Source organism: Cavia porcellus, unplaced genomic scaffold (genome assembly GCF_034190915.1).
Source record: "Cavia porcellus strain 051 isolate PalLab524CR breed Dunkin Hartley unplaced genomic scaffold, mCavPor4.1 scaffold_29, whole genome shotgun sequence".
In the NCBI taxonomy this organism is placed as follows: domain Eukaryota; kingdom Metazoa; phylum Chordata; class Mammalia; order Rodentia; family Caviidae; genus Cavia; species Cavia porcellus.
This window is the reverse complement of record NW_026947512.1, coordinates 38,429,123-38,456,178: the sequence shown is the minus strand read 5'-3', so window position 1 is coordinate 38,456,178 and position 27,056 is coordinate 38,429,123. Positions and strand designations below refer to the sequence as shown.

Here is a 27,056-nt window from a genome sequence, read left to right as displayed (position 1 = left end):
CAAAACCAGAAGACACTCAGAAGAGCAAAAGCAATCCTGAACAAGAGCAAAACAGGTGACATCACGATCCCTGACTTCAAGTATACTACAGTGCTACAGTGAAAAAAAAAAAAAAACCCAGCATGGTACTGCCACAGAAATATACACGTGGATCAATGAAACAGAGGATGCAGGAACCACCATACGTACACTCAGCCATTTGATCTTTGACAAAGAGCCAGAAACATATGTTGGATTAAAGACAGCCTTTTCAGTAAAATGTGCTGGGAAAAATGGCTTTCCACATGCAGAGGATTAAATCTAGAACCATACACTTCATGTATTAAATTAAAATCAAGATGGATCAGAGAGCTAAATGTTAAGACAGACACATTAAACTTGCTGAATGATCAAATAGGTAAAACTCATGAAGTGAGAAGAGTACCAAGGACTTGCTGAACAGAACCCCAATTGCACAAGAAACAATAAGAATCAACAAGTGGAACTATAACAAATTTTAAAACTTCTGTACAGCAAAAGAAATACCAGCAGTGAAGAGACAACTTACAGAAAGGGGGAGAATTGCACAGTTACTCCTCAGATAAAGGGAATGGTATGTAGAATACACAAAAAACTAAAAAATTAGACCCTCTCAAAAATGAAAAATGTGATTAAAATACAGGCAACAAAAATAAGCAGACATTTATCAGAAAAAAATTACATATAGCCCAAAATGAAAAATGTCCAGCATCTCTGGCCACTAGAGAAATGCAAATTTAAACAACAGAGATTACATCTTACTACTAAAAGATGGCTATCATCAAGAAATCAAATAATAACTAATTCTGGTGTGGCAGGGTCGGGGGGTGTTTTATAATCCTACTGGGATTGATAAACTAGTACAACCACTATGGAAATCAGTATCACGATTCCTCAGCAAACTAAAAATAGAAATTCCATTTGACCCTGCTATCTCTAACATAGGCACCTTCCTAGAAAAGATATCATATTATAGTGATGTACACTATAGTGACACAATTCATAATCACTAAATCTTGGAAGCAGCATATGTGCCCATCAATATATGAATGGTATTTCCACACAATAGAGTACTACTTTGTCATAAAAAAGGATCAACTTAAGTCATCCGTAGGAAATGGATGCATCTTGGGACCATAATGCTAAGTGAAATAAATCAGACATCCAAGCTTAAATGTCACATAGTTTCTCTTATATGAGAAACCTAGAATTAAAATAAAGAGTAAATAAGAGATACATTAAAAAGAAATAGGGAGGGGGATCTTTTACAAAGGGGAAAGGCACAAAAAATGGATGGGGGAAGAGGAGGAAAAAAGAATTAAGATGTATATTTTAGGGCTGGGGATATAGGCACAGCACTTGCCTGTCAGGTGCAAGATCATGAGTTCAATCCCAGTACTAAAAAAAATCCAAAGATACATATTTAATGGACCTGTACCAACTCCCCAAAAGGAAGGTAATCATTATGTACTGCAAACACTCACTAATAAAAATTTTTCTAAATTAGGATGTTTCTGATACAAGGGGACAAAACTCCCAACCTACTATAAGTCTGGCATGAGTTCGTGTTCTCTAAAATTGAAGAAAGAATTTTAAGAATAATAGAGGTTAAGAGCAGAAACATTTATTGAGAAAAAGAAAGCTTCTGTCTGAGAGACAGGAGTGGGTTGCCAGAGAGTCTGTATTTTCTCGGGATTTTCATAGAGTAAAATCATGAGGCGAGGTGGGTCTAAAGTGAGGAAAACTGGAAACTCACAAGGCAGACAGACGGGCATGAGGTGGGACAGAGCTATGGTCAACCAGTAAGTTTAATTGTTCAGGTAAAACTGACCAAATCAGGGACACATGGAGTCACACAGCAAGTGAGCATTCTTTATGATCAGTGACTCTTCCTATAGGGGGTTGGGATGGTGACTCTTGGCTTCTCAAGATGATCCAGACTTAATGCCTAAGGATCACACTTAAGGGTGTTGTTGCATTTGTTTTGCCTTCTGTACTGAGATCTGGCCCACAGCAAGAGGTGTGTGTATCCTCCAAGGTCATCAAACATCCGGTCCTCTATGCCGGATTCTTCAAGGGCCTAGCCCTGTCTTACTGACTATACAATATTTTTAACTAGCTCAGCTACCTGTACCACTTCCACCACGGTCGTCAAGCTAGACAGCTGGTCTCATTTGCCTCTTTCATGCCTCCTCCCTCTTCTATATACTTCCACTTTGGACTTAGACACCAAGGAGGGGAAGGAAAGATACAATCATGCAGTCTTCCTTCTGGCATGGTTATTTCCTTGGCTGACAGGCAGCCATTCAGTGTATTGGGATATATATGCATACCAGTTTTTTGGGGTGCATTAGGCATTTTTCAGAAGCTCTGGTCTCCTACCAGTGGAGAGCTTGCTACCAGGGCTACCCACCCTCAGGCAGCCCTCTACTACAGGTGCTATACCTTAAGGGTGGTCGTTAACCCCTACGAGGCTCCTGGCTGTGACAGGTGGCTGCCCTGTGCACAGCTACACTCTCAGCCCATCCTACCTGTAAGCCCAAGTACATACAGCGGCCACTGGAGCAGCAGGTCAAAAGCTTTCCCAGGGATAAGCCACACTTCCTAACCTACTCAATTCTTCCAGCACCTTTGGTCTTTTAGGAGGAGTGGGTGAAGCACCTCCCCTCATTGGAATGAAAGGATAAAAGGTTTGTGGCCTTGCACATCTTGTCAAGGAAGTTCTTACCCCCACCCAACAGGTAGAGGTGATTATCAGGGACCTGGCCAAGATCCCCAGTCTCCCAAATGAGTGTATGAAGGCTTCAATAAATGAGACAAACGGTATGATTTTAGGGTTCCAGAATGATCAAAATCCTCAAACGGAGTTTGAGACTCTGGGGGCTGAGAGAAGGAATGTCCCTGGGTGGCTTGTATTTAAGTTCAAAAACAAAGAAGGGGTTAGAGTGGAAAACACAGGAAAATCCTTGGGAGTGGTTCAAGAACTTTTTCAAGTAACAGACTCGTTAATTTAGGAGAAGTATCTTAGGAGCAAGTCTCCAGGCTGACTTTCACTACTGGAGTGAAATGCCAGCAGCTATAATTGCTAACTGGGGTTGAAGCCAGGTATCCTCAGCTGTGGCCCTAACCTGCCCTTTGAGGCAACCCTTTGTTCTCCAACGGGCCATGCCCCCACTCTGCACGGGTGTTCAATTTCTAGCTTCAGTGGCTCCCAACAAGTGACAGCACCACTGTTGCTAAAAAGATACTTGGGTACCAACAGCTAGAAGCACTCTGAAAAGCCTTCAGGATATTTGGTTTCTGCTGTTATTCTCAGCCAAATTCAAGAAAGTAAGGGAAGCTCATTTGGTCTAAACTTAGCTGGTAACATCCATGTTGTGATTTCTTTTCTCATTTCTATCCTGTTTTTACACACACATGCATTGCTCTACCTCTTCAGGTTGAACTGAAGTATAGCAAACATATAGGAAATATTTAATAAGTTATCCGTTGGAAAAGCTAATACCTGATATGAGGTGTTTTCTTCAAAATATGGAAACACTTTTTGTTGGATTTTTTAATGATTTGTCACAGAATCACTTTCCCTGTGTGGAGCATGGGACCCATGTTGCAATTTCTTCCATTATCTTTCATGAGGCCAACCAAACCTGCATACTACACATGCAAATCTCAATTGAATGAAGACGTAAGAGTTCATACTATTCAGTATTTTTTATAAATTCAGTTAGAAAACAAAGCTCCATGTAACGATAAATTTTATCATTTTTTTCTGAGAAATAATTTTTTCTGAGGTGTTTAAACCTACTCATTCAGCCAATAAGGGGAGGGGGGTACTACCCTGAGTTTTGTAATGCCTTTCAACCAGAATCCTGGAGACACCTTCTCACAGAACTGCAGTTTGTTAAAGGTTGCAGCTTTCACCAAGTCTGGACTGATCTAGTGTGTTTGTGGTTTTGAACTTTACTGTTAAAAAGACTAGCTCCAAAGCTACTTTAAGGTCATTCCCCTGGATCCTTTGTGCTTAATTTTATGCTACCTATTTGACAAGGAAGGATTCTGCTTTCTTATTCTAACAATTAATAGGGCCATAGGGTTTTGAATTCTAAGTAACTGTCAGGTCTTCTCCTGATGCTGTGTGGCCAGTTTTATGGTCAAATATCAACTAATACAGAAAAGAAAGTAATCAGTGTTTTCTGGATGAGAAAACATAGTAACTATGCCCGAGAAGAAAATTCTTATTTTTTAAGAATAAACATGAGACAAACTAGAGGCCTGGGAATGCTGAAAGATGATGCCACACCTGGGGAAACATCCTTTGGCCCACCTATTCTTACTGCATGTAATGTGCTGAGGTCATTTTCTACCAATTACTTACATCTGGTGGAGCCAGAGCTGCCTAAGCACACTCAGGTGGCAGAGAATGAAGGGCCACTGGGGAAATCCAAAAGGCCCATGGGAACTCCTAGAGAATCTGGAGATCTGGGACAGCTACACTCCCACCTGCTGCTGTCTTCTACTTGGTCTCTCTCTGTCTCTCTCTGATTCCATATCCTTTGCTGCAAAGGAACTTTCCATTCCCTGTGCCATCTTTCTATCAAGTACTGCCACAACACCAGTGAAGTTCAAAACAAAACAAAACTTTATTCAAACAGGTTTACCAAAGGTAAAGGGAAGTTAATGCCCCCTTACCTGAAATATTCAAAGGGAGAATTGAAAAGAAAGCCATAACTAGCAGGTGAGCAGTATCACCAACAACCTAATTTCTTTTCATGTTTCTTCTTTGTATACTTCAGTGTCAGCTTCACAGAAGGATGGTTTTTCATGGTGCTAAAAGTACACCAATACTTCCTCATAAGTGACATCGGGGAAAAGAGAACGTATTTGCTCCAGCATTTCGATAACACCTTGGGCCACATACTACCCCGGATCTAAATGCTGTTGCCAGGAATCTACTTAGATGAGGTCATAGATGCCAGTTCCACATCAGGTAGGAATTATCCCCCTTAAGCCAACACAAACAGAAATAGGAAATGGGGAAAGAGAAGGCATAAAGCCCACTACAAATAAGACTCTCCCTCTAGCTAGGTATCTGGCATGAAATTATACTAGGTGTTGTTTCAAGAAAGTTCAAAGCAGGGCTGTTTAAAATAGAAAAGAAAAAAATGGGAGGAACTTCAATATCCACCAACATGAAGCCAGATGAATTTCATAGTATAATACTATGATAAAAATCAACAATTCTCAATCTCTTAGGTTATAGAACCCTGCCTTACCTTTACAAATTTATTGAGGACCCCAAAGAGCTTCTGTTAACATGAGTTACATCTATCACTATTTACTATGTTACAAATTAAACCCAAGAAATTTTAAAAATATTTATTAATTTGCTTAAGTAGTAAACTCCCTACATGTTAACATAAATACTATTTCTTTTAAAAATTACATTTGGGGATTTAGCTAAGCGGCGTAACTGCCTGCCTGGCAAGTGCAAGGTTGTGAGTTTGATCTCCAGTACCCCCCCGCCAAAAAAAAAGAGAGACAGAAATGAAATGACATAAATGAAATAAAGTAAAAAATAAAATAAAAATTACATTTAAAAATTGTGACAAGAGTGGCAATATTTCAACTTTGTGAATCTTTCTGTCAAGCTTAACAGAAATGACTGGATTCTCACATCTGCTTCTACATTCAGTCTATTTTGATGTGCTGTTCTGACTGAAGTCTATGAAGAAATCCAACTTCACACAAGTATGTAGTTGGTTTCTTAAAGATTAGCTGCAGTGCATAATCTGAAACCATACCAATTAACCTTCTGAACTCTTCTACAATTTACATCCACTGATATATCTTTTATTCATGCATGAGTGTGTAATGCAAATTAGTCATCCAGAAAATATTCATTTGCTGTCTTCTAAATATAAGTAAAACTTTACATAAGATCAAAAATCTATTTGTTAATTATTATTATTAATCTCGTTAGACAAGTTTTCAGAGGAAGAAAAGCTGGCAAGTTCCCAGAGACAAACACAGTTTTCCAAAATCACAAGTTTTGCTAGAAATTTCTATTCTCATTATTGGCAATAAATGCCATAAGATATTTTCCTTGAAACAAGAGAGCAACTTCATTCAATCTTGAGAATATGCCTGTCAAATACCTAAATCTAAATAACCAAGTAGTTTTTTGTCAATCAAATTTTTTTTCAATAAAAATGTTGTCCCATGCAAAAAACGTCCATTCACAATTAAAAGTATGCTCTTCCTGGAGACGACGGTCACACTTCAGCCCGCAGAAAGTGCTTTCCTCATACTTACCACCTTGTCCGTGTAACACCGAAACGCATATTGCAGATGTAACAGCAAAAGCATCAGAATGCAGAAGATGTAAGTAGAGCACTGTTGAACAGGAGCTGCCTTATGATAAGGAGATGTAGAAAAATGGGAATACGGAGGGCCTTTACATTTTAAGTACAGCTTGAATGTTTTACAATGAAAATTCAATGTAACAAACTACGAAAGCAAGTGAATATGAGAAGGTTTGCCAGGATACACAAAAGATATGACTGATTACTTACTAGTGTACTATGGGTGACTCTGACGGCTCATTTTGTTCTCTTTATCTCTTTGGATTTCTAATTCTTCTGCAACAAATTTGTATTTTTTCTTTATTAACAACAGCTATTTTTATTTACAGAAAATTTAAAGGTTTTGGAATGTATAAACTATATGGCAAAGTGCTTAAAGTTACAACCATGGTTAATCCAATTCTAGGTTAGATATTCTTGTACTATGTAAGAGATAGTAAAATTAAATTCTGACATCCATAAACAATAAAAATACTTGAATTACGTGAAAATACACTACATATATCTTTATAATATTCAGTACATTGTTTCATTATTTGAAAAATGACAGAACTTGTGTAGAAAATACAAATTATATACTTGCCTGTCACAATTAGAATCCCTTTTAATTACATTCTTTTCCCCCCACTTAATGATATTCAAATTGTAATTTTATTTTTACTGATTTGGTTAACTCATATCATCTAACAATTGCTATAAAAGCTGCTTTGCAAGATGGCAAATATGATTTGTAAAAATAACTATGCTGTTTTACATTTATACGCCAAAAATTTGGTAACATAAGAATATTTTAAATTCTACAATCACCACACAACTAATGTTTTGGGGTTTGTTTTTGTTTTGTTGTTGTTGTTGTTTGGTGCCGGCGATCAAACTCATGACCATGCGCTTGCAAGGCAGGCGCTTATGCTGCTGAGCTAAACCCCAGCAATGTGTTATTTTTATTAAATTACCATACATTATATTTTCCAAATACACATTCGCAATAAAGAGATTAAAAAACGGTAGGAACAGAGTTCCTGAACGTAATTCGAAAGAAATCTAATTTAATATTCTATTATTGTGAAATAAATGTGTAGGTTCCTAGAAGACCCAAATAGTTTATTTGAACTATGGAAGGTTAATTTAAGATACTGGTTCTTCAGTAGGTATATGAGTCTTTATTTAGGGTTAAAACAATTTTTAAGATAAAATTACTTCTTTTAGCAATGAAATACAGCTCTTATAATACAGTAAGATACACAAAACTTTCTGGTAATTGCCAACTTAACTAAAAAGACCTTTCGGTTTTTTTTTTGGTCACTGGTTTCTTGCTGTTATCATTTATGGTATTATTTCCTTTGGTAAACCATTCAGGTAAGTTTCTCTTTGAGTCTGCAGATGATATCTATAGAAAACAGAAAGAAAAAATAAATAGTTTTCCTACTGAAATGTATATCAATTGCAAACAAAGTACCATGTGTCGGGCCCTGCAAAAACAAGTAACATGTCCTGAATATACACCCACCCTCTCACCATCAAAGCAAAACTGTTGCATCTATAGAATTTATTTCCTGGTCTAAAAGTTAACAAATGAAAGGGTAAAGAAACTGTAATATCACTTATTTAGGCAATTAATTGCTATCCCACCCATTCTTGGACACTCAAGTCCAGATCTTCATTTGATAAGTTAAAAATTAGAGATCATTTAATATCTGCATCACACATGTATATGTTTTGAGTTAACAAAAAATGGTGAATTTAATGTTCTGAGGAAGACATACAAACTCAGAATTAATCATATTTGGCATCTAAAACACAGTATAGTGCCTGATGTCTACAATGGCAGATAGACAAGGGGAGTGGTATAGTGATTATCAGCACTTTGCAGACTGGTCAAGACATAGAAGACGCTCAAAAACCAAACAAAGCAAAACCAACAAATCTTCTTGTCTGATAGACTCCTTTGAGAATCTGCTGACAACCACAGATCCACTCTCCAGAGAAAAAAAGCAAATACACGTACAATATTTTACACATAATTTTACAGGCTTATCTATTTAAAAAGCCTCTGAACCATAGGTTAAAAGTCCTGTGTGGTGGTGGAAATTTCAAACACAAAGGCAGCATATGGGTACTATATCCTTGGCATATGAAAAATATAAAACAATTTTAAAACAGGTAATGTTTGCATAAGCCTAAAATGGCATAAACTCAGTTATAGAACTTCAGAACTCAGTTACAGTACTTGATGCTCAGAATAACCTAACAGAGAAGTTACTCTAATATTATTACTCCTTTGAATCTAGCCATTATTGGAAATACTTGAGGGCTTTTGTAATATGTACTAAGGTACTCTTATCTAAGTTACAATGTATCTGTCAGTGTAATGTATAACTATAGTATAATTTATTTCACTTGAAGAATGATGGCCCTATCTATCTCTCTATCTAATCTAGTGTTTATCAATTGCTTTCTATGTTTTATTATGATTTCTACATTAAACTATGCTTTAAAATATTTAAGGATAAGTAAAAGAGCAAAAGATCCTTGGCAAAGACTGTGAAATTTTGTAACTGAAAAAGGTAAGAACTGTTAGCTTCTCCAGCTTAAGTAAAGAAATGCTGAAGAAAAAGCTACTCACATTATTGCAAAAGCTAGAGGAAAGAAACAGCTAATATACGGCAACTCTGTTCCTGGATATCCATTCTTAAGCAAGAAAGAAAAAAATCAGGAGAACAAATGAAACTTATGTATACTGAAAGATACACAACATTGGACTAGGAAATAGCAAGTGTTAGAGATGCAAAGATACACAGAGAAGAAGTATTTTGTTAGAGGAAAAAAAATGGGTCTAGAGCCAGCTGGGCAGTGCAGTGACAGAGAATGTGCTTGCATGCACAAGGCTTTTAGTTCAATCCCCAGCAAACCCCCCACCATAACAGTAACATTTATTCTTCTCAAAAGATCTTACTATTAAATCCCTTGTAGTCACAGACAAATACAGCTGCTGCAATTAGAGCCCTGAGTGTGGCAGGGGGAGTTAAAATTGTAATAAAGCCAAAGAGTAAAACACACTGAGATACCTGAACAGTAATAGAACACAGGAGAAATCCCTAGTCTTATAGTAGTCTACATCATGGAATAAAGATGGTCTTTAACGCAGGAAAGGACTAGTTTTGAGTTCTAATTAATCCACCTACTTAAATGTGTGATCTTAGGCATGTTAAACTTTAATTTCTTCACTCAGAAAATAGGAATACTATATAACATCATGAATTATTTGGAGTTAAATGGAAATATGCACAAAATATCAAAACATTCTGATTTTTCTTGTCACTCATTAACTTGTAGATAATACCAATCTTATTTCTGATAATATTATATGGAATATGATCCTCTGCATTTATCCTACAGTTGTAATAATCTTTTTTCACTGAGAAGAGGGAGGACATACACTGTATATCTTTTGAGCCTCTACAACAAGTGTCCGAAGAGATATTAATTCCAAGGTTTAGGTCACCAGATAGAAATAATGTCTTTTAGTGTCTATTTCCTTCATCAGTAGAATACTAAATTTCCAGCTATTTGTCACTTTATGAAACTTCAAATTATATTACAAAGCTATTATTGATCAACTGTGAACAGAAAACATTGACTCATTTGCTGATCATACGTACTTGCATATGAGCAGATAGAGGGAAAAAAGGTAACATAACATATTCACATTTAACCTCATCCATAAGTAAAAAATTGAAAATTATTCATTATCAAGCCCAATGCATTTATCATCAAAACTATTTTCATAATTTTTACCTGTGAATGAGAATCTGAAAATAATTCTTCTAGTTCTGGATCATCAGGTGGCTGATTCCAAGAAGCTAGTTTTAATGAAGTTCTGTGGTCTTTGTCTTTCAGTGACAAATTATCAAGATGTTTTTCATCAGCCTATGAAATTTTATAGAATACAAAATAGTTATACCTTGCACTTTTCTCTTTTTTCCTGTTTTTAGTTTTTACTAATATATGTTTGTCTCTCTTTTTTTTTTTTTTTTGGTGCCAGGGATCAAACTCATGACCTTGCGCTTGCCAGGCAGGCATTTAAGCCACTGAGCTAAATCCCCAGCTGTATACATGTTTGCAGTACATATGACCACACTCTTTGTTGAGAATAGATATACACACATCTCAATTCTTTTATCACCCCACATCTCCTAATCATCCTATTTGAAAAAAGATCTACCTTTGTACTTCCTATTATCTATAGGTTTTTAAATGTTTATGAATTCTAGCAGAATAGACAGAATTATACAGCAAAACTAAAACTTAGCTTCTACATTTACAGTGGAGCTACATTTGTAGATATCTTCAGGAAAGCCAAAGTATAAGAACAAACCGTCTATGGTTAGCTATTAATACTTGCATGGTAAATACATCTGTATGGGAGAAAGTGGCAAGCATCAAGGTATCTGCAAACTAGAGTACTCAAAAGAACCCACGGACAGACTCTGAAAAGATCATGGAATAATGTGAAACAGCACCTGACAATGCGGGGACAGACGAGGTGTAAAAATTCCCCACTAAGTATCTGAAGCAGGCTCCCAGGAGCTCTGACCAGCCCTGGCTGCCTTCCAGAAGGAGGCGCCACATGCAAGAGAAACTGCTGGGGTTAAACCAGAATCAAATGGGACAGTGAAACAGACAGAACAGAAGAGAAAGCCCAGTAAACATGGGGATGTATGGCTCAGAAACCAAGTTTTCATATTTTAAGTATTACATTATAAAATTAGAAAGAACTATGAAATTGGAAAAGCCATCCTGACTCATGCCTTCTTTTTAAAGTGTAGGAAAACTAATTTTACATTAAAATGAAACAATGAACAAGCAGCAAGGTCACATCTCACAACAGAAAGACGATTCAGTTAGAATTAAACTGCAACTTTTTGTTTTGTTTTGTATTGAGACAAGGTCTCACTATGAGCTCTGCATCTCAGGCTGGCCTTGAACTCACTAAATAGTTCATGCTAGCCTCAAACTTGGGGCGATTCATTTGCCTGAGTCTCTGGAGATCATAAGCACGTACCACCACATTCCAGCTAAAACTGTAACTTTTCAAAATTAATTGAAAACGTTTAAAGAATCATTTTAAACATGAAAGAATGACATAAGTTAAAAAAATCAGAAAATTCAAAACTGAGGCAGGCTCAGAGAAGAATCAGAAAAGAAGTGAATATGAAGAATTAAAGTGAATACTTTATTATATGAAAAACAGTAATAACAGAAAAGATATCCAAAGAAAAATACAAGATAAAAAAAATTAAGGTACAGGTAAATGAAGAGGAGCTAAGGGCACAGCTAGGTGGCGGATTCTTGCCTACTATACATCAGGCCCAGGGGGCTCCACACCCAGTACCACCACCACCACCACAAGACGAAAGGTATTTGTGAGCAGTGAAGACATATGTGACGAACAGTGAAGCTGTATATGAAGAAGACCTAACATAAGATAGCAGAAGTTCCTGAAAAGGAAATAAAAAGCAACAGAACTAAATACTAAACGGTGTAATTTACAAAACCTTCTGGAAATAAATTTTAAAACCATAATTGAAGAGAACTCTCCAGAACTAAAAAAAAAAAAAACAAAAAAACCTACAAAGAAACCACCGTGTTCCTAGGAGTGACATTTCAACAGAGGAAAAGCAAAAACCCTACATTGTTATTAAAATATTGTTTTACTATAAATGTAGAAATAATAAGTTATACCTATTGCTGTATATATTGAGAAATTGAGAAAAGTAGGCCCTCAGGCACATAGTATATGTTACAAAAATAAAAACCTGGGTGTCAAAGCTTATTTTCATTAATTCTACCCAAAATGTATTTTCTTTACTATCCATCTTCTAGCTAGTCAATTATAAAAAAGGTGAAATTTACAGCTAATTAAATGTCATTGGGTTACCTACTAGAATGTGAATATACACAAACCCAATGGAAGTACAGAATTTATAAGCATCAGTTCCCTTTATTTTTTAAAGCTATTTGGAAAAGTTAAGACTGTAATTTTCGGAAATATAAAGTTACCTTAAAAATAAAATAGAGTCTCTAATCTCGTAATGCAAATATTAACAACCACTAACTACCACACTAAGTTCATCATCTAGGAACTAAAAGAATTTTTAGCAAATTATTAAAAGCTCAATAACTTTTCTAATGCAGTCATGTAATTTTAGAGCTGAAAAATACTGAAAGTCAAATTTTATACAATCATTTAATTGAGTCATCTTGCCAAAGAATCATTCTACCATAACTATTTATCTTACATAATTCACTGAGCAATAATTTTCCACACACTTGATTTTAATATACTACCTGAAACATTACTGCATTTATAGTCCTTCTCTGACTATGCAGAGAAGGAGTGAAATGCCCAGAATCATGAGCAACAATTATCCTTGTACTCTATATAGTCAACAAAGTAGTAAGAGAACATGATGAATGACAGGATGATACATAAATCAGTTTGCTTTCATGAACCATATAAATTGCCATATGCTTAAGCCTATTAACTACACGTTTGAAAGCAAAAAGAATTTCGTGGCTACAAAGCTAATACAAGTAAAATTAAGTCCGCATTCTATAAACTAAATAGATGGACTCTCTTCTCCTTTTATTGTTTTTTTTAAATCATTTTTCTCAGATCATATTATAAAAAGCAAAGGAAACAGAGCACACAGATTGTTAAGTAACCTTATATTAGAATGTATAACAGTTCAAAGAACACAGTATTTTAGCATTAGAACTTGCAAACTAAACAAAGCGATATTATGAAAATTCTGCATATAATTAACACCTTGCTGTTTGTGCCTACTTCTTCCTTGCTTCTCTTAGAACCTGAAGAGCTCTCTTCAGAGTTGGGGAAACATCTCTTTTTGCTGGAATCAAATGAAGGCTGACATAACAGAGTGTGGTCACGATCACTTTCCAGTATCGCAATTACCATGTGGATCAGGTACGTGTCAATGTTTTCCGGAACTAACATTCTAATTAGTTTAATTTTACTCATATCTGTGAAAGATGAAAAAATGATTTTTAAAACAAATCATGCAGAACATTTCAGAAAACTGATAATCTGGAAATCAAATATTTTGTAAAAAGAAAAAAGAAAGGTTTGATAAGAATTTTCTTCTTTCAAAACTTAGAGTCCTATAGAACAGAGATGGAATCCAAACATGTCCTCCTCACTCCTGCATCACCTGCACCCCTTGTCTCCAGGACAAATGAACGCGATTGACTCTTTATAAATTATATTTCAGCCGTCTTCAGTAGGCTGCCAAGAATCAAAAGGACACTTCAGTTTCTAAAGGAAACTGCTTGAAATTTCAAGTATCAATTATAAACTAATCTTAAAGATGACATCATTAAAATACAACTCAATTATAATTAGAAATAAAATTCTAACAAGAGGATTGTTTCAATGGGTATTACAGCATAACAAAATACATCAATCTTTTAAAATGTTTATTAACCACCCGACCTTCCTGGGGGAACTATGTCTTATTTTCAGAATCAAGGAACTATTAATTTTTGTAACTCAAAACAACTAAATTCAGACTGTGTCAATATTTTCACTCTTCCTATAAATTATAGGGCAATCTCTTACAAATAAAACGCTGTTTCGACCACTTTCTTCCAATATTATACACTTGATTCACAGATGCTTTTATTTGTGAACAATTTGGTTTGAAAAAATTTTGTTTTTGTTTGTGAACTCCACACAGGGTGACAAACATGAACATGACCATCTTTTCCAGAATCATGGAACGAATTAAGTTCGTGAACCAAGGTACTGCTGTATTTATCTACAATGCTCTAGAGCACTTTAAAGAACTAGAACACACTCATCTTCATGTAATTTATAAAACATATCAAGCATTTATGACACAGCTTTGTTTATGGTCAGAATCCAGTATTTGTTAGAGTGTCATTCTGAAAAGCTGATTTTAAATTATTACAGTGTATTGGCTTGATATTTTGAGAATTTTCCAAACACTGCAGTTAAAAAAAAACAAAACACAAGACAGTTACACAACTAATACAAAGAAGGACAGTAAGTTATCAAAGTACTTTAAAGTTTTAAAATTCAAGACTGATGTAAGCAAACCAATTTTTAAAAACTCCATTCTATCATAAGCATTATTTTATAGAAATTTTCTCAATTCAGTATTATGTAAAATTTAGATATCAATCAAATTTTTCATTAAAACACTGAGTTATGTGAAAAGGTTACATACAGTTAAACATGAAAATAACATCTGAGTCATTAAAGTAGAATATATCTTCATTTCTCATATTTTACTAGCCCTTATATTTTCTCAAGAAAACAAATACTATTTTTACCAAATAAAAACAATCCCAAAGTAAAAATATCACACCAACAAATGATATCTTAGATATATAAATGTACTGTCAAAATAAGTAATGGCCCATGGTTACACCACCATTTTAACTTCATCTATCTCCCTTTGGATGCACACTACAAAAAAATCCTCTTCTAACATTTTATGTTGAACCTGGATACAAACTACTGACAGAGAACACACTGTTAATAGGTATTATTGTAAAATACACTCTGCTGTTCTTTGCAATTTCAATTTAATGCTTATCTCCAGCTAAAAATTTATGTAACATTACATACTTTATGTATGGTGATAAAGACAAATGTTTTACTGATAACATTTCAAAACGTTTTCCAACTCCCCAATATATGTTGAATTGGGCTAGTCATTTTTCATCTTTATAAAATTCTATTTTCATATTTCTTAATTTAGAAGTTATCTAACATCACACAGAGAAATTGCTGAACTCTTAATATACAGAGTACTAGAGATGGTGGTAGTCTTGACAGATTGTAAAAGATATTAAATTGAATATGATTAATTTTATTCATCAATTTACTGGCTTATAAACCTAAATCCTGCATCAAAACTATAAACTATATATTTCCTTCAAGTTAGCTGGAAACACAACTCAAAACACATTATAGTACTAAGAAAATCTTTGTCATTAATCTTAGACATGACATTAAAACAATTTTGCAACTTTGGAGGCCTCACTTTCCTTTCTTTGAACAAGGTAAGAGACAACAGAATATCTCCAATTTTTTTCAAATCAGAAGTTCCATAATTTTATGACATGATTTAGAAATGAAATTAACAGCACTTCCATTCTTTACCATAGCCACATAAACAGATACTGTCAACATCAAGCTGAATATTACAGTCTTAAATCTGCCTCTACCATTTTCCTCAGGCAATAATGAACTGAAATTAGAACACTCATTTTATGTTCATGCAGGAACAATGCATAGGAATTCTTTAGTACAAATACATACAGAACAGATTATAATCTGCCATAATTTTTCGCCATCTATGGGTTCTATATCCTGGATTCTTCAACCACAGATTGAAATTTTTTTAAAAATTTGCATCTCTATCGAACATACATATGGTTGTCATTTCATAAACATTTCAATAGAATTACTATCTACAAAGCATTTACATCATAGTATTATATGTAATCTAGAGATAGTTTAAAGTATACAAGAGGATGTGTATAGGTTACATAAAAATACTACACTATTTAGTACAAGACACTTTCACATGTACAGATTTCACTACTTACAGGAGAAGGAGGGATATTGTGAAAGTAATCCCTCCAAAGATAACAAAGGACACTGTGCAGGTTTTTAAACTTCTAATATGCCTACTTATTAACTTCATATATTCTTAATTAGCTATTAAAAAGATAAAGAATAAAATTAATCATATTTTAAAGGTATTTTTAAAATGCTAGATCATCCCATCTACTTCACTCATCATCATCTTTCACCACTGCCATTTACCAACTAATTACCATGCACCAGGACTTTCTGGATAATATCTAATTTATTTCTCATTATTCTGTAAGAAGCAATATTATCCTTCCTCACTTTAGAGAGAAGGAAACAAGACTCAGGGAGATTAGGTTCATTTGCCAATGGTCACATTAACTTTACACAGTAGAGCCAAGATCTTAGCACAGATCTGTCTGGTGTGGGAGCCTTGCTCTTACTGATGAGGCTCACACCATCTGTCAGCCTTCAGGTTTGAGGAAATGCAGCCAAAGGACAGCAAACATGACTGTCAATATTTTTTTTTTAAAAAAAGAAAAAGCTGCACAAACTCTTTCAGGGAATATTGCCTACTGCTCAATATCTCATCAAAAGACACATATTTTTCTGAGTCCTAAGAGACTCAGAACATTTATAATGGAAAACAGAATTCTAGAATATTACAACGTACATGGCATTGGAATCTTTAAATTTGCCTAAAACACTGTGCCATCTTGCAGTGGTGAAACAGATTCATACAACCATAATCTAGTCGTACAAAATAATGACTATTTTCTTCTTTCTGCCACATTTGTAGCGAACTGGCTGCTGATGTTAGACTGGAATATGCCCAGAAGAGTTGATTTTCTCATTAGATGATTGACAGCTAAATTCCCCATATTTAACATGCAGTCCAGGACTTGGCTCTTTCGTTTTCAAATTCAGAAATGTAATTTAGCCTTAGCAGATCCACACTCCAAGTTCACAAAATTATTCATGCACAATCATCATATATTCAAATAAGTATAACTACAGCATGCTTTCCCTAAGGAGAGATATACATAGGAAATCAAACAGTAACCAGAAAGCTGGGACAAAACAGAAGAATTACTTGTTAAAGGTCTTTCTCATTGCTTCTCAGCCTCTTGGCTGAGATCAAGTGTGAAGAGTCTTTCTTGAACATGATCACAACATAACATATCCATGGGGCTTAACACAGCTGAAATCTCACTGGCCAGCACTTCTCATCCCTGGGTTTTGAAAGAATGCCCCCCAAGCTTGCCTGTGCCTCAACTGCTGAACAATGGAAGTAATGGGGGTGCTCGTGCTTCACACCTTCAGTCAAGTTTTGCACAAGCCTAAAAATAATGCTGCTGTTATGGTGACTTACTTTTGCTCTAATCAGTACAGTACAGTATTTCCTGTGACTTCAGAGTAATCTTATTTCCCTTATTTCCAAATTCTTGGGGAGAATATTAAAGGTTGCTTCCATGTAGTAAAAAAATAAGAATCACTAAAAAGTAATTATTCATACAATTAGAAGGTTTTAGGCTATTGCTCTGTCCTGACAATCTGAAAATAGGTAGCAGATTTATTATATTCTAACACATGAAGTTTACACTTCTGCATTTAAGGGGAAAATCCTCTAACATATTTCTACTTAACCATAAAGAATGAATCTTTACTTAAAAATTTCTGCAATAAACGAGATACGGGAACATAGACCTATAATTCAGCACTCTCAAAGGTTGAGGAAAGAAGATCTGAAATTCAAACCTAGCCTGAGCAACTTAGGGAGATCCTATTTCAAAATTGAAAAAAATTCTGCAGGACAAGCAAAGGGGCTTCATTCACCTTGATGAGCACAGCAGAGGTTCTTTAGCACAGGGCCAAGAGAAAACCCTTGTGCAAGGGCTACAGAGCTTGGCCTCCGTCCACATCACAGTACACCAGGTTAACTGGAGAGGGCACTCAAGTGAAATAACTGACAAGGAATCAAAAAGGTTAGGGGAACACAGGCAGTCAGTAAGCTGTTGGGAATGAATAGAAAGGAAAATGTGGTTTTTGCATGTGATTAAGCAGAAATTAGAAAAGGGTAAATGTACCCTGTTTGGGGAAGGATATAAAAGATGGAATATGAAGCTGGCAAGGAAAAAAATCATTGTCAGTCTTTTTTCCTCTGAGTGATAACGAATAGATTATTTTTCTCAAACCAAAAGAACAAAAGAAAAAAAACCCCACAAACAAAAAGCGTAAGCTTTTCAAAGCAGCATAAAGGGTCAGTGCTGTTAAAGTGCAAAGTATTAGCTGATTGCTTGTTTACTTCATCCGGATTCAGTAACACAAGTCATTACTGCTGTAGCACAGAGCCCTATGTGTCACCTGAGTTGACGGGAGGGTTTTGGATAACAGCAGTAATAATCTTCTGAACCTCTGGAGTCAGCCCTGATCGCTCCATATCCAGGGAGTAGCCAGCTTTTACTACTTGGGCTAAGTGTTGGCCAACCACCGTGAGCGGCAGAGTCCTGTTCTTGGCTACGCTGTCCTAGAGAAATCATAGCAAAAAAACCAGTGAGATTTCTGTTTCCATTGTACTTCACAGAACAAAAATAATTAAAACCTCAGGTAATAAATATTTACCAAGAACAAAACAATGGGCTAAACTTGCACCTAAGATTTGCATTAAATACTAATGACCTCGATTGGTTCTACTTTTTATACTTGCTATATTGGGTAGAATAAAAGCTCCAGCATTAGACAAGCAGCCAATCCTTATACTTTTCCATTCGCTTTACAAAGCTTTAAGTGACAGAGAGTTATTCTAAGTCTAACAGTTGTTACAATTTTTGGAAATAGAACTATATTCTAATAGTTTCTATGTTTGAAATAATACATGGTGCTTTGGTTTCAAGAAGACAAATTTTAAAATGTGTAGTAATAATGTAAGACACCAGATGCATGATATAAAAGACTCCTGAGAAGACTTTAATAAGTGTTTTAAATTGTTTCTGTTAAAAAAATAACTACACTTCTAACAAGGCCTGTCACCACTTTCATACTACTGAACTTAATGTGTAATTTAGAATAATGTTTCATATTTATACAGCTTTTGAAACAACTGTGACTTCACAATTAAGATATATTAGGTAAGACATTCTAAGCATTTAGCTCAAATCTAAAATACTTCATGATATTCTTGCAATACATTTTGAAAGTTTAAATTTAGACTGAATTTGTGTGAATGCTGATACTTTCATAGAATAGATTATCTAAGGCAGTGTTTTCATCCTTCAGATAAAATTACCTTCATTAAATATCTACTATTTTCTACCAGAAAGTGTGCACCATGTGTGCATAATATCAGGGTTATCTGATACGAGGCATCAAGTTACTTCAACTTAATTATATTATTGGTCCTGATTAATAAGTCCTTAGGCATGTTTAATTTTGTGGTTAATTGGCAAGACCCTCTTAGACTCTAGGGAGGCACAGATAATTAACCATCCTATCACAAAATAAAATATTACAAAATAATGCCAAAAGCAAAAATGATGACACATTATTCTTTAATCATGAATATGTAATATATGAAACCGCATATTATGACTAATATTAGAATGGACATTATTCAAAATTCAGAGCTCATAACAAACTTACTTAAAAATGACAGTTCTAATAATGTATAAAGGCATTTTTAGCATGTTCAGGTAAGTTAGTATGAACACAAGAATTCAACTTTCTTAATAGAATTATTTGGTTTCTTGAGTAATGGCTTTTGTACTTTTAATTGAAGAACTTGACAAGCCAATTACATTAGTAAGTAAAATAAGCTATGAACTTATCTCTACTTTGTATACCAAAAAAAAAAAAAAAAAAATCAAACCTCAACAGCCTTAAGAATATGTATTAGAACAATGAAGAAATATTAAGTATGGCTCCTCTTTAACAACAGATTTATTCATCTATGTATTTATTTATTCATTTTTGCAAGGAGCAGCTCAGCTGGCATACTTTAAAACAAACAGTGCTAACAAATACAGAGTGATTTTTTTAATAACTTGATTTCCAGTTTTTTGGATATCCTTCCAGAGATCCTGTATGAATTTTTAGATATATACAAAACTAAGAAATGTAGAACTATGAATATATAAACACGTTTGTTTTTTCCCCTTCCTTTTTTTTTTTTTAAACTTAATGAACCTTGAAGATCTCTTTTTTTTCAAACCAAACTATCCAGTTTTACTACAGATATGTTTCATAAACAATTTCAATGTTTCAGGCAGGACATGGGTATACATCGTTCAAGTGCATGACTTTCAAACTTCCTTATTGGATGGATAAAGAAAAATTAGAAAGCCATTATAAAATCCAATAGTTTTCACTTGATGCTCTGAGTAGAGAAAATTTAGAGGGAGGACTGGTATTTCACATAGAGCATATTGTTTAACCACTTTTCACAAGATGGCTCTGACTTTCAGGAAATGAAATGAAAATGGAAGGAATCACCAATCCGAAAGCCCACAGTCTAGAAAAGGAGCGTTGTTTTTGGGGGGACACCATCTCCATGTCACTGCCAGGTCCAGACTGCCTGACACACTGGTAACTCCAGTTTCTGAGAGTCAGGTCTCCAGGCTTAAGAGAGTCTGCGCTGATGGCAGAGAAGGACAGGAGAACATAAACATTCCAACACCACCACATCTGCGCCAAGGCGTCCACATGTGTCAATATCAGGGAACCCCTCTTTCTGGGAGCCAAGACACAGTCTTTCAAAACTAATAGGGAAGGTGTTCTCCCCTTCAATCCAGCTTTGGAGACACTGTATTAGTGATATATACTCTTTACCCAAGAAACAATGAAGCAAACTGTGTGCTAACCACATAGCTAAAAAAAAGTAAGACAAAATTCTGCATTTTTATAAAACTCCATTAAAAAGTACTTCAAACTGTACAATCACCAGAAGTACAGTTACCAAAAATGCACACAGTTCATTTGGCTTCTCCAGCACTTTCTGCTTTCTGTTCCTTGTCTGGCTATGGATCTCCCTTTTCTGCAGGGTTAGAAAATAGCATCAGCTTTTCCCTTTTTTGTTCTGGGCACCTTCTCTCCCTTCCATTCAGGAGCCTTTCAGGTATGCAGGATCAGCTTTAGAAGAAGACCTTGCGGGTCTTCTCCGCTGTTGTTCCTTTGCCTTGGCTTTATCTCCTTTGCCTTTCTCTTCAGCTTTTCTCTTGGGCACAGAGGCCATATAGGCTGGATACAGGGTACAGCAGTATGCAGTTTTGGTCGATGTAGGGTTATTCTTGCCTCATGGTTTTTTTTTTTCCTGGTACAAGGAATCGAACTCAGGATCTTGAGGTTGCCAGGCAGGTGCTTTGCCACAGAGCTGAATCACCAGCCCCTTGCCTTATATTCTTGAAGACTGCTTATTGGTTGTTTCTGATGCTACTGAAGATTAAAACCAGGACCTCATACATGCTAGGCAAGCACTCTACCACTAAACTACATCTTAGCTGTAAGAGGCTCTTTCTAAATAGTACATATAAATGTACTGTAAAAGAGTTTTAAACTACTAATCCCATTTTGTTTTTTTAAAAAAAACGTTTAAAATACTGCTTTTGCAGGATCTCTGAGGTATAATTACACTTTTATGTAACTCTGATACCATCTCTGCATGAAAATCATGGTCAAGTTATTATTACTGTCGGTATTAACACAAAAAGAAAATGACATTCAGTTTCAAAATTAAAGATACAACAAGACATTTTGCAGGTTAAAAGAAACTGATCCCAAGTCACAGCTTTAATACTGAAAAGCTGACAATACACAGGTTTAGATAAACTAAAAACTTCCCTGTAACTTCAAATAAGACTTACCAAGGACATTTTCTTTTCTTGGAATAGAGAATATGTGACAGCCACAGACTGTGAGAATGAGCATTTTTCATGGTTCACTTCTGGACTTTTCTTCTGTTCTTCTTGAGGTTTTGTACTTGAAAAGAGGTCTGTCTACAGGATTTTAAATGTAGCGCAGAAAATCAATAATAATCTCAAAGTGAAAGACTAATAATAATTATCAACATACTGATCAATATATGATTACTGGTTATTTAGAAAAAAAATCCCAAGTAAAAATTTTAAATAACAAAGGGTTTTTATGGGGGATGGCACAATGAATTTGGAGTTTACATTTTAAAGAGTTAAAATGATGCTAGAGAGCAAAATGTTTTACCAAAATATTTATAACAGCCTAATTCTTGTCTTTCACTGGTAAGAAGTAATAAAAAAGGAACTAGAACACGATCCAATCTGTTTCCATTCTCTAGAAGTAAATACTTAATGAGTAAAAAGAATCAGTATTCATATTTAGGTTCTATAGTAACAAAACTGGCTAATGTAGTATAAGGAAATTTACCCTATCTATATGCATATGTTTGTCCATGTTCAAGATACAGACAGAGATGAGATCAGGTGCATTCAGGGTAGTATGGCCATAGAAGAGAGAGGGAAATTAATTTTAAAAGGTACATCCCAAGTGGTACTCTACCTGTATGAATTATATATAATCTTAAAAATAGTTTCCTAGGAAATGTTTAAAAAAAAAAGGGAAAAAATTTTTAAAATATGATGAATAAAGAGATATTGGAATTTTTTTGAAGCCTGAAGATAGTAAAAAGACAGAAAATTGGTTTTTAAAATTAATCAGACATAAAAGAGACATAAAAACAGTATATTCCTATGATAATGTAACCTGTAACAAACTTATATAATAAGGAGCCTGGTCTTTGATGAACAATATTAGTATCATTTTGATAAGCTTATATATCATTGTGACCTACTATTTTATGTATAGATACATGAGGAAGAATTTTTATAAGCTTTTCTTTGGGAAAGAACTTTAATTTTTGTTTCCATATCCTGTCATTTATGGAGTTCAATAAAAAAATTTTTTTTCCATGTCTTTTACTTAATTGCATACTGAGAAATATAAATGTGTTTGATTTTTTTCCCTTTTTATACCTAATTTTAGAATTTGGATTATGTGGCCCAAAGCAATAGAATATGGTCTCCAAACCTTTAGGATTTTGCTTTGCATGAAGAAGAATTTCAGAGCTATACTCACACATGAACACAAAAGAGAATTTCAACCACAAATAAGTGTGAGGATTTGGCGTTCTAAGCATATACCATATCTAAGTAAAACAGGGCTCAGTGTTTCATGAATCTATGTCTGTTTCTTTTTTTTTTTTTTTTTTTTTAATTTTTATTTAAGGAGAAAAGAAAAGAAAGAAAAAAAAACAGTGAAGGGGTACAAGTTATACAGATTTACAGAATAAAAAAATGCGCAATAGGAAATCACTAGTTAATGGATTACATATTGCCATCTTAGAAATAATTGTTTAAGTCACAAAATTAAAGCATTGTAGAGTGGACATTCCAACAATGATACTGCAAACAGTTTTGTTCAATGATCCAATAAAACTCTGTGCTATCATTTTCTATCTTATACATTTAAATATACATGCAGTTATATAGTTTAGAGCACTTTCTTTTCCTCTCTTTTGTACAGTGACTATTACACATTTTGGGTTTCATTGCTCCCACGGTTCTTGTTGCTTTTTTGGAAGAGAGTAAAACCAAATGTGACATAACAGAACAGAATCGGTCAAGTCAAAAGGGTGGACATAATAGATAATATAAAAACATAATACAAGGTGATCAACAATGGTTACCATAATGCCTCCCGCTATTTCTAATAGAATTGCCTATATCATTAGTTGTAATACAATTGAACAAAACCGTAAAGAATAAAACCAACAAAACCAAAACATTGGAGATATTGTAGGTCTTCAAAAGTAGATAAAAGTCAACGAGAATGGGCGTTATAATGAATCTCATTATCTTCTCAGCTGATGCCTAAACTTTCGAACCTGATACTATCCAGCAAAACAGAATATAGGAACCTCAGTCAAAAACAAGATGGTGAGAGTAATACAGGGCTTCAAATCGAGATAATAGAAAGTCAAAGTGGGTTACTATATTATATCCTGTTATATTTTTCCCTTTAATTAAATGGATAAAAATAAAAAAGTAAATAATGGAGTGGAGATTGAGAAAAAGGAGGGCATAACAGCGAAACAGGGCAGATCAAAACATAACCATTTAAGCAGAATAGTGTTTCACCACCAGCTAATCCTGACCCAAAAATAGTTACCATATTGACTCCCTCCCTGAAGTCCTTGAGTACAACTTCATATACTGTAGCATTAAGTATATCAAAACAATGTAAATCCATTTAAGAGAATGACAGCATTATAGAGTATTTAGAATCGACTAACAGAAAATGAACAATGGTCTCTGTATAATCTCCTTGTCTTTAAAAGGTTTTTTCTTATACTATCGTACATAACAAAATCCAATAAGATACAACCTGTTTAGACCATTGGAGACAGAAGAACAAAAGCTAGATGAGACTTCAAAACAAGATGGTACTAAATCAGCATTACCTATTAAAAAGTCATTTTCTCCAAAAAAAAGCTGTTCCTATCATCCAATCTTCTGTCTCATTTCTGTTGAGCTCTTTTTCTGTCAGTAGCTGTCAGTTTGTCTTCTTCATTTTGTTCTCTGCTCCATTCATTGTGGCCTCCCCGCCCCTATTTCTGGGTTCTTTGTATTTTTCTTTTTTTAGAATATCCTGCAATACTTTCTGTAGGGTTGAATTGGTGGTTGCAAATTCCCCCAGTTCCTCTTTATCCTGGAAGTACCTCGTTTTTCCATCAATTTCCAGGGACAGTTGTGCAGGATATCTCAATCTTGGCTGTAGATTATTATCTTTCAAAGCTTGAATTATTTCTCCCCATGCTCTTCGTGATTTGATGGTTTGTGAAGAGAAATCTGCTGTAATTCTGATGGGTCTTCCCTTGTAAGTGATCTGTTTCTTGTCTCTTACAGCTTTTAATATTCTGTTCTTGTATTGAATTTCTGGAATTTTTATTATTACATGCCTAGGTGTTTCTCTGTTAGGGTTGTAGGTAGCTGGGGTCCTGTATGCCTCATACATTTGAGTATCTTTACCTTTTGCTAAATTAGGAAAATTCTCCTGGATTATTTCTGTGAGTAGCTTTTGTAGTTCACTTGTTTGTGTCCCTACTTCTTCTTTTATGTTCTTAATCCTTAAGTTATGGCTCCTCTTATCATCTTCTTGTCTTTGTATTATTGCTGTGTGTTTCTTTGTTATTTTTAAGAAGTTTTTCATTTCATTCTCCCATGTTTCAAGTCTGCCCTCCAATTCAGATAGTCTGTCCTTAGTTTCTTTCAAGCTGTTATGCCAGTCTTGGGTAGACTTCTTAATTTCTTGATAGTCCCTTTGCACCTGCTTCACATACTCAATGCTTTCTCTGTTTTCTCCATCAAGCAATTCTCCCCTCTTTTTCTGTTCTTCCATTCCACCATCTGCTTTTTCCTGGGTGGTGCTTAGCATTTCTCTAACTATTCTGCATACTTCTAGCTTCAGGTCATTGATAACTTCATTCCTGAATTGGTCTATGAGGCTCTCTAAATGGCGCTTAATATATATTGGTGCAGTGTCCACTATTGCCTGATTCTCAGGATTGGGGGTCGAGGAGCCTTTTTTGTTGCTTCCCTTCCCCATATTTTCTGTTCCTTATAAAATGTAATCTTACACAGGAGGCCCGGCTTCCCTGCCTGTCAGCCACAGCTTGATCAAATTGCGCTGGCTAGTTGTTCCCGCTCACCGCTGCGCCCCAGGGAGTTGCGGAGGAGGCAGCCTACGCGGGAGTCGGTCGCTCCTCCGGGCCACCATCAGGCTCTGGGATCTGGGTTAGGCCAGCCTAGGGAGTAAGCGAGCAGCGTCCCTCCGGCCAGGCACCTTTCACCAATCCCGTCCGAGAGGGAAATGTGCGGCTGCAGTTGCCACCGCGCCCTGCTCTTACAGGACTGCCCGCGCCCAGAAAAACCTCCGCTGGAGTCAAACTGCGGTAGGGAGTCAGTTCCTCGCTCACCTCGCCACCAGTCAGCCTTCCTCCCTGTCCGTCGCGTTTCCGACTCCGTTCGGAGACTCCCGTTCCCAGAGCTTGGCAGTCGCGTCTCTCCTTGCCGAGCCGCTATGGAGGCAGCCGGCCGCCGGGCGGGGCGGGAAATCCAAACCGCGGTTTCCAATGGCGCGGAGTCGAGCCTCCACACCGAGATTTTTCTGTTCCTATTTTAGCGCCAGGACTGTATTCCAAGTTGGATTCTCTCAGCCCACTTCGTTCCTGAGTCAGCAGAGCGTATCTCTACTGGTTCGTATCTCCTTAGTCCGCATCATTCCTGGCCTCTGAGCCGAGCCTTTAGAGAGCGTTCAGTAGTTGCTGTTGTCTGTCCGCGATGTTCTCTCCCTATGTCTGTTTCAAAGCTTCAGAATTGTGCATTTTGACACAATAGGTGTATGAAGACAGAATGGGTAATTTCTGGAAGCCTAGCTTGCTACTCAGAGTGGTCCCTACACCATGCCATCATACATGGTCCAGGCTTAGGCTTTAGTTCTTACTCTCTCAATTTTAAAAGTCTTGTATGTCTTATTATAGAGCAGTTGTGCTCTGCAGAACTAGCAGCTGTGCTCTGCATAATAGATGTACAATATTGTTAACTTGACTTCATATATGTATATGCAAATGGAAAGCAAATTCAATAATTAAAGCAAGAAACATAACTGGGATGTTTCACATGGCCCATCTAGCATGCTTTATCCTAAAGAAGTTATATGGAAGCCAGCTTCCCTAAACATTCTTTATCAAGCTTGTAATACAACACGGGAACTTCTTTTACTGTCTTAATGCTTAAGACACTCTTAGCAACAAAAGTTAAGGCATTCTCCTCACCAGTTAAATCACTCTATTCAAAGCTACTTAGCCAAATTCTCATCTGAAAAGTGCCCAAGAAGGCTTTGCCTACATTTCTTCTTACGTTTTTGCTATGTGTTTCTACAACTGATCACTGTCTTGCCAAAATCTTTTACCTACACAGAATATGATTTCATTAGCCTATTGCTTA

General features: G+C 35.6%; 1 protein-coding gene and 1 pseudogene across 5 annotated transcripts in view; both read right to left on the bottom strand.

The window, feature by feature from the left end:
* Positions 1-7,517: 7,517 nt before the first annotated feature.
* Wrn (WRN RecQ like helicase) overlaps positions 7,518-27,056 on the bottom strand; it is a 151,251-nt gene continuing 131,712 nt past the window's right edge. For all 5 annotated transcript variants that reach the window (XM_063239798.1, XM_063239799.1, XM_063239800.1 and 2 more), the window contains 5 exons: positions 21,882-22,013; positions 18,391-18,553; positions 13,210-13,424; positions 10,176-10,307; positions 7,518-7,767 (listed from right to left, as the gene is read on the bottom strand). In XM_063239798.1, the coding sequence (XP_063095868.1) occupies positions 7,651-7,767; positions 10,176-10,307; positions 13,210-13,424; positions 18,391-18,553; positions 21,882-22,013 (759 nt within the window). In that variant the 3' untranslated portion in view covers positions 7,518-7,650. The remainder of the gene's footprint in view (positions 7,768-10,175; positions 10,308-13,209; positions 13,425-18,390; positions 18,554-21,881; positions 22,014-27,056) is intronic.
* LOC134473928 (non-histone chromosomal protein HMG-17-like) lies at positions 18,565-21,873 on the bottom strand (annotated as a pseudogene).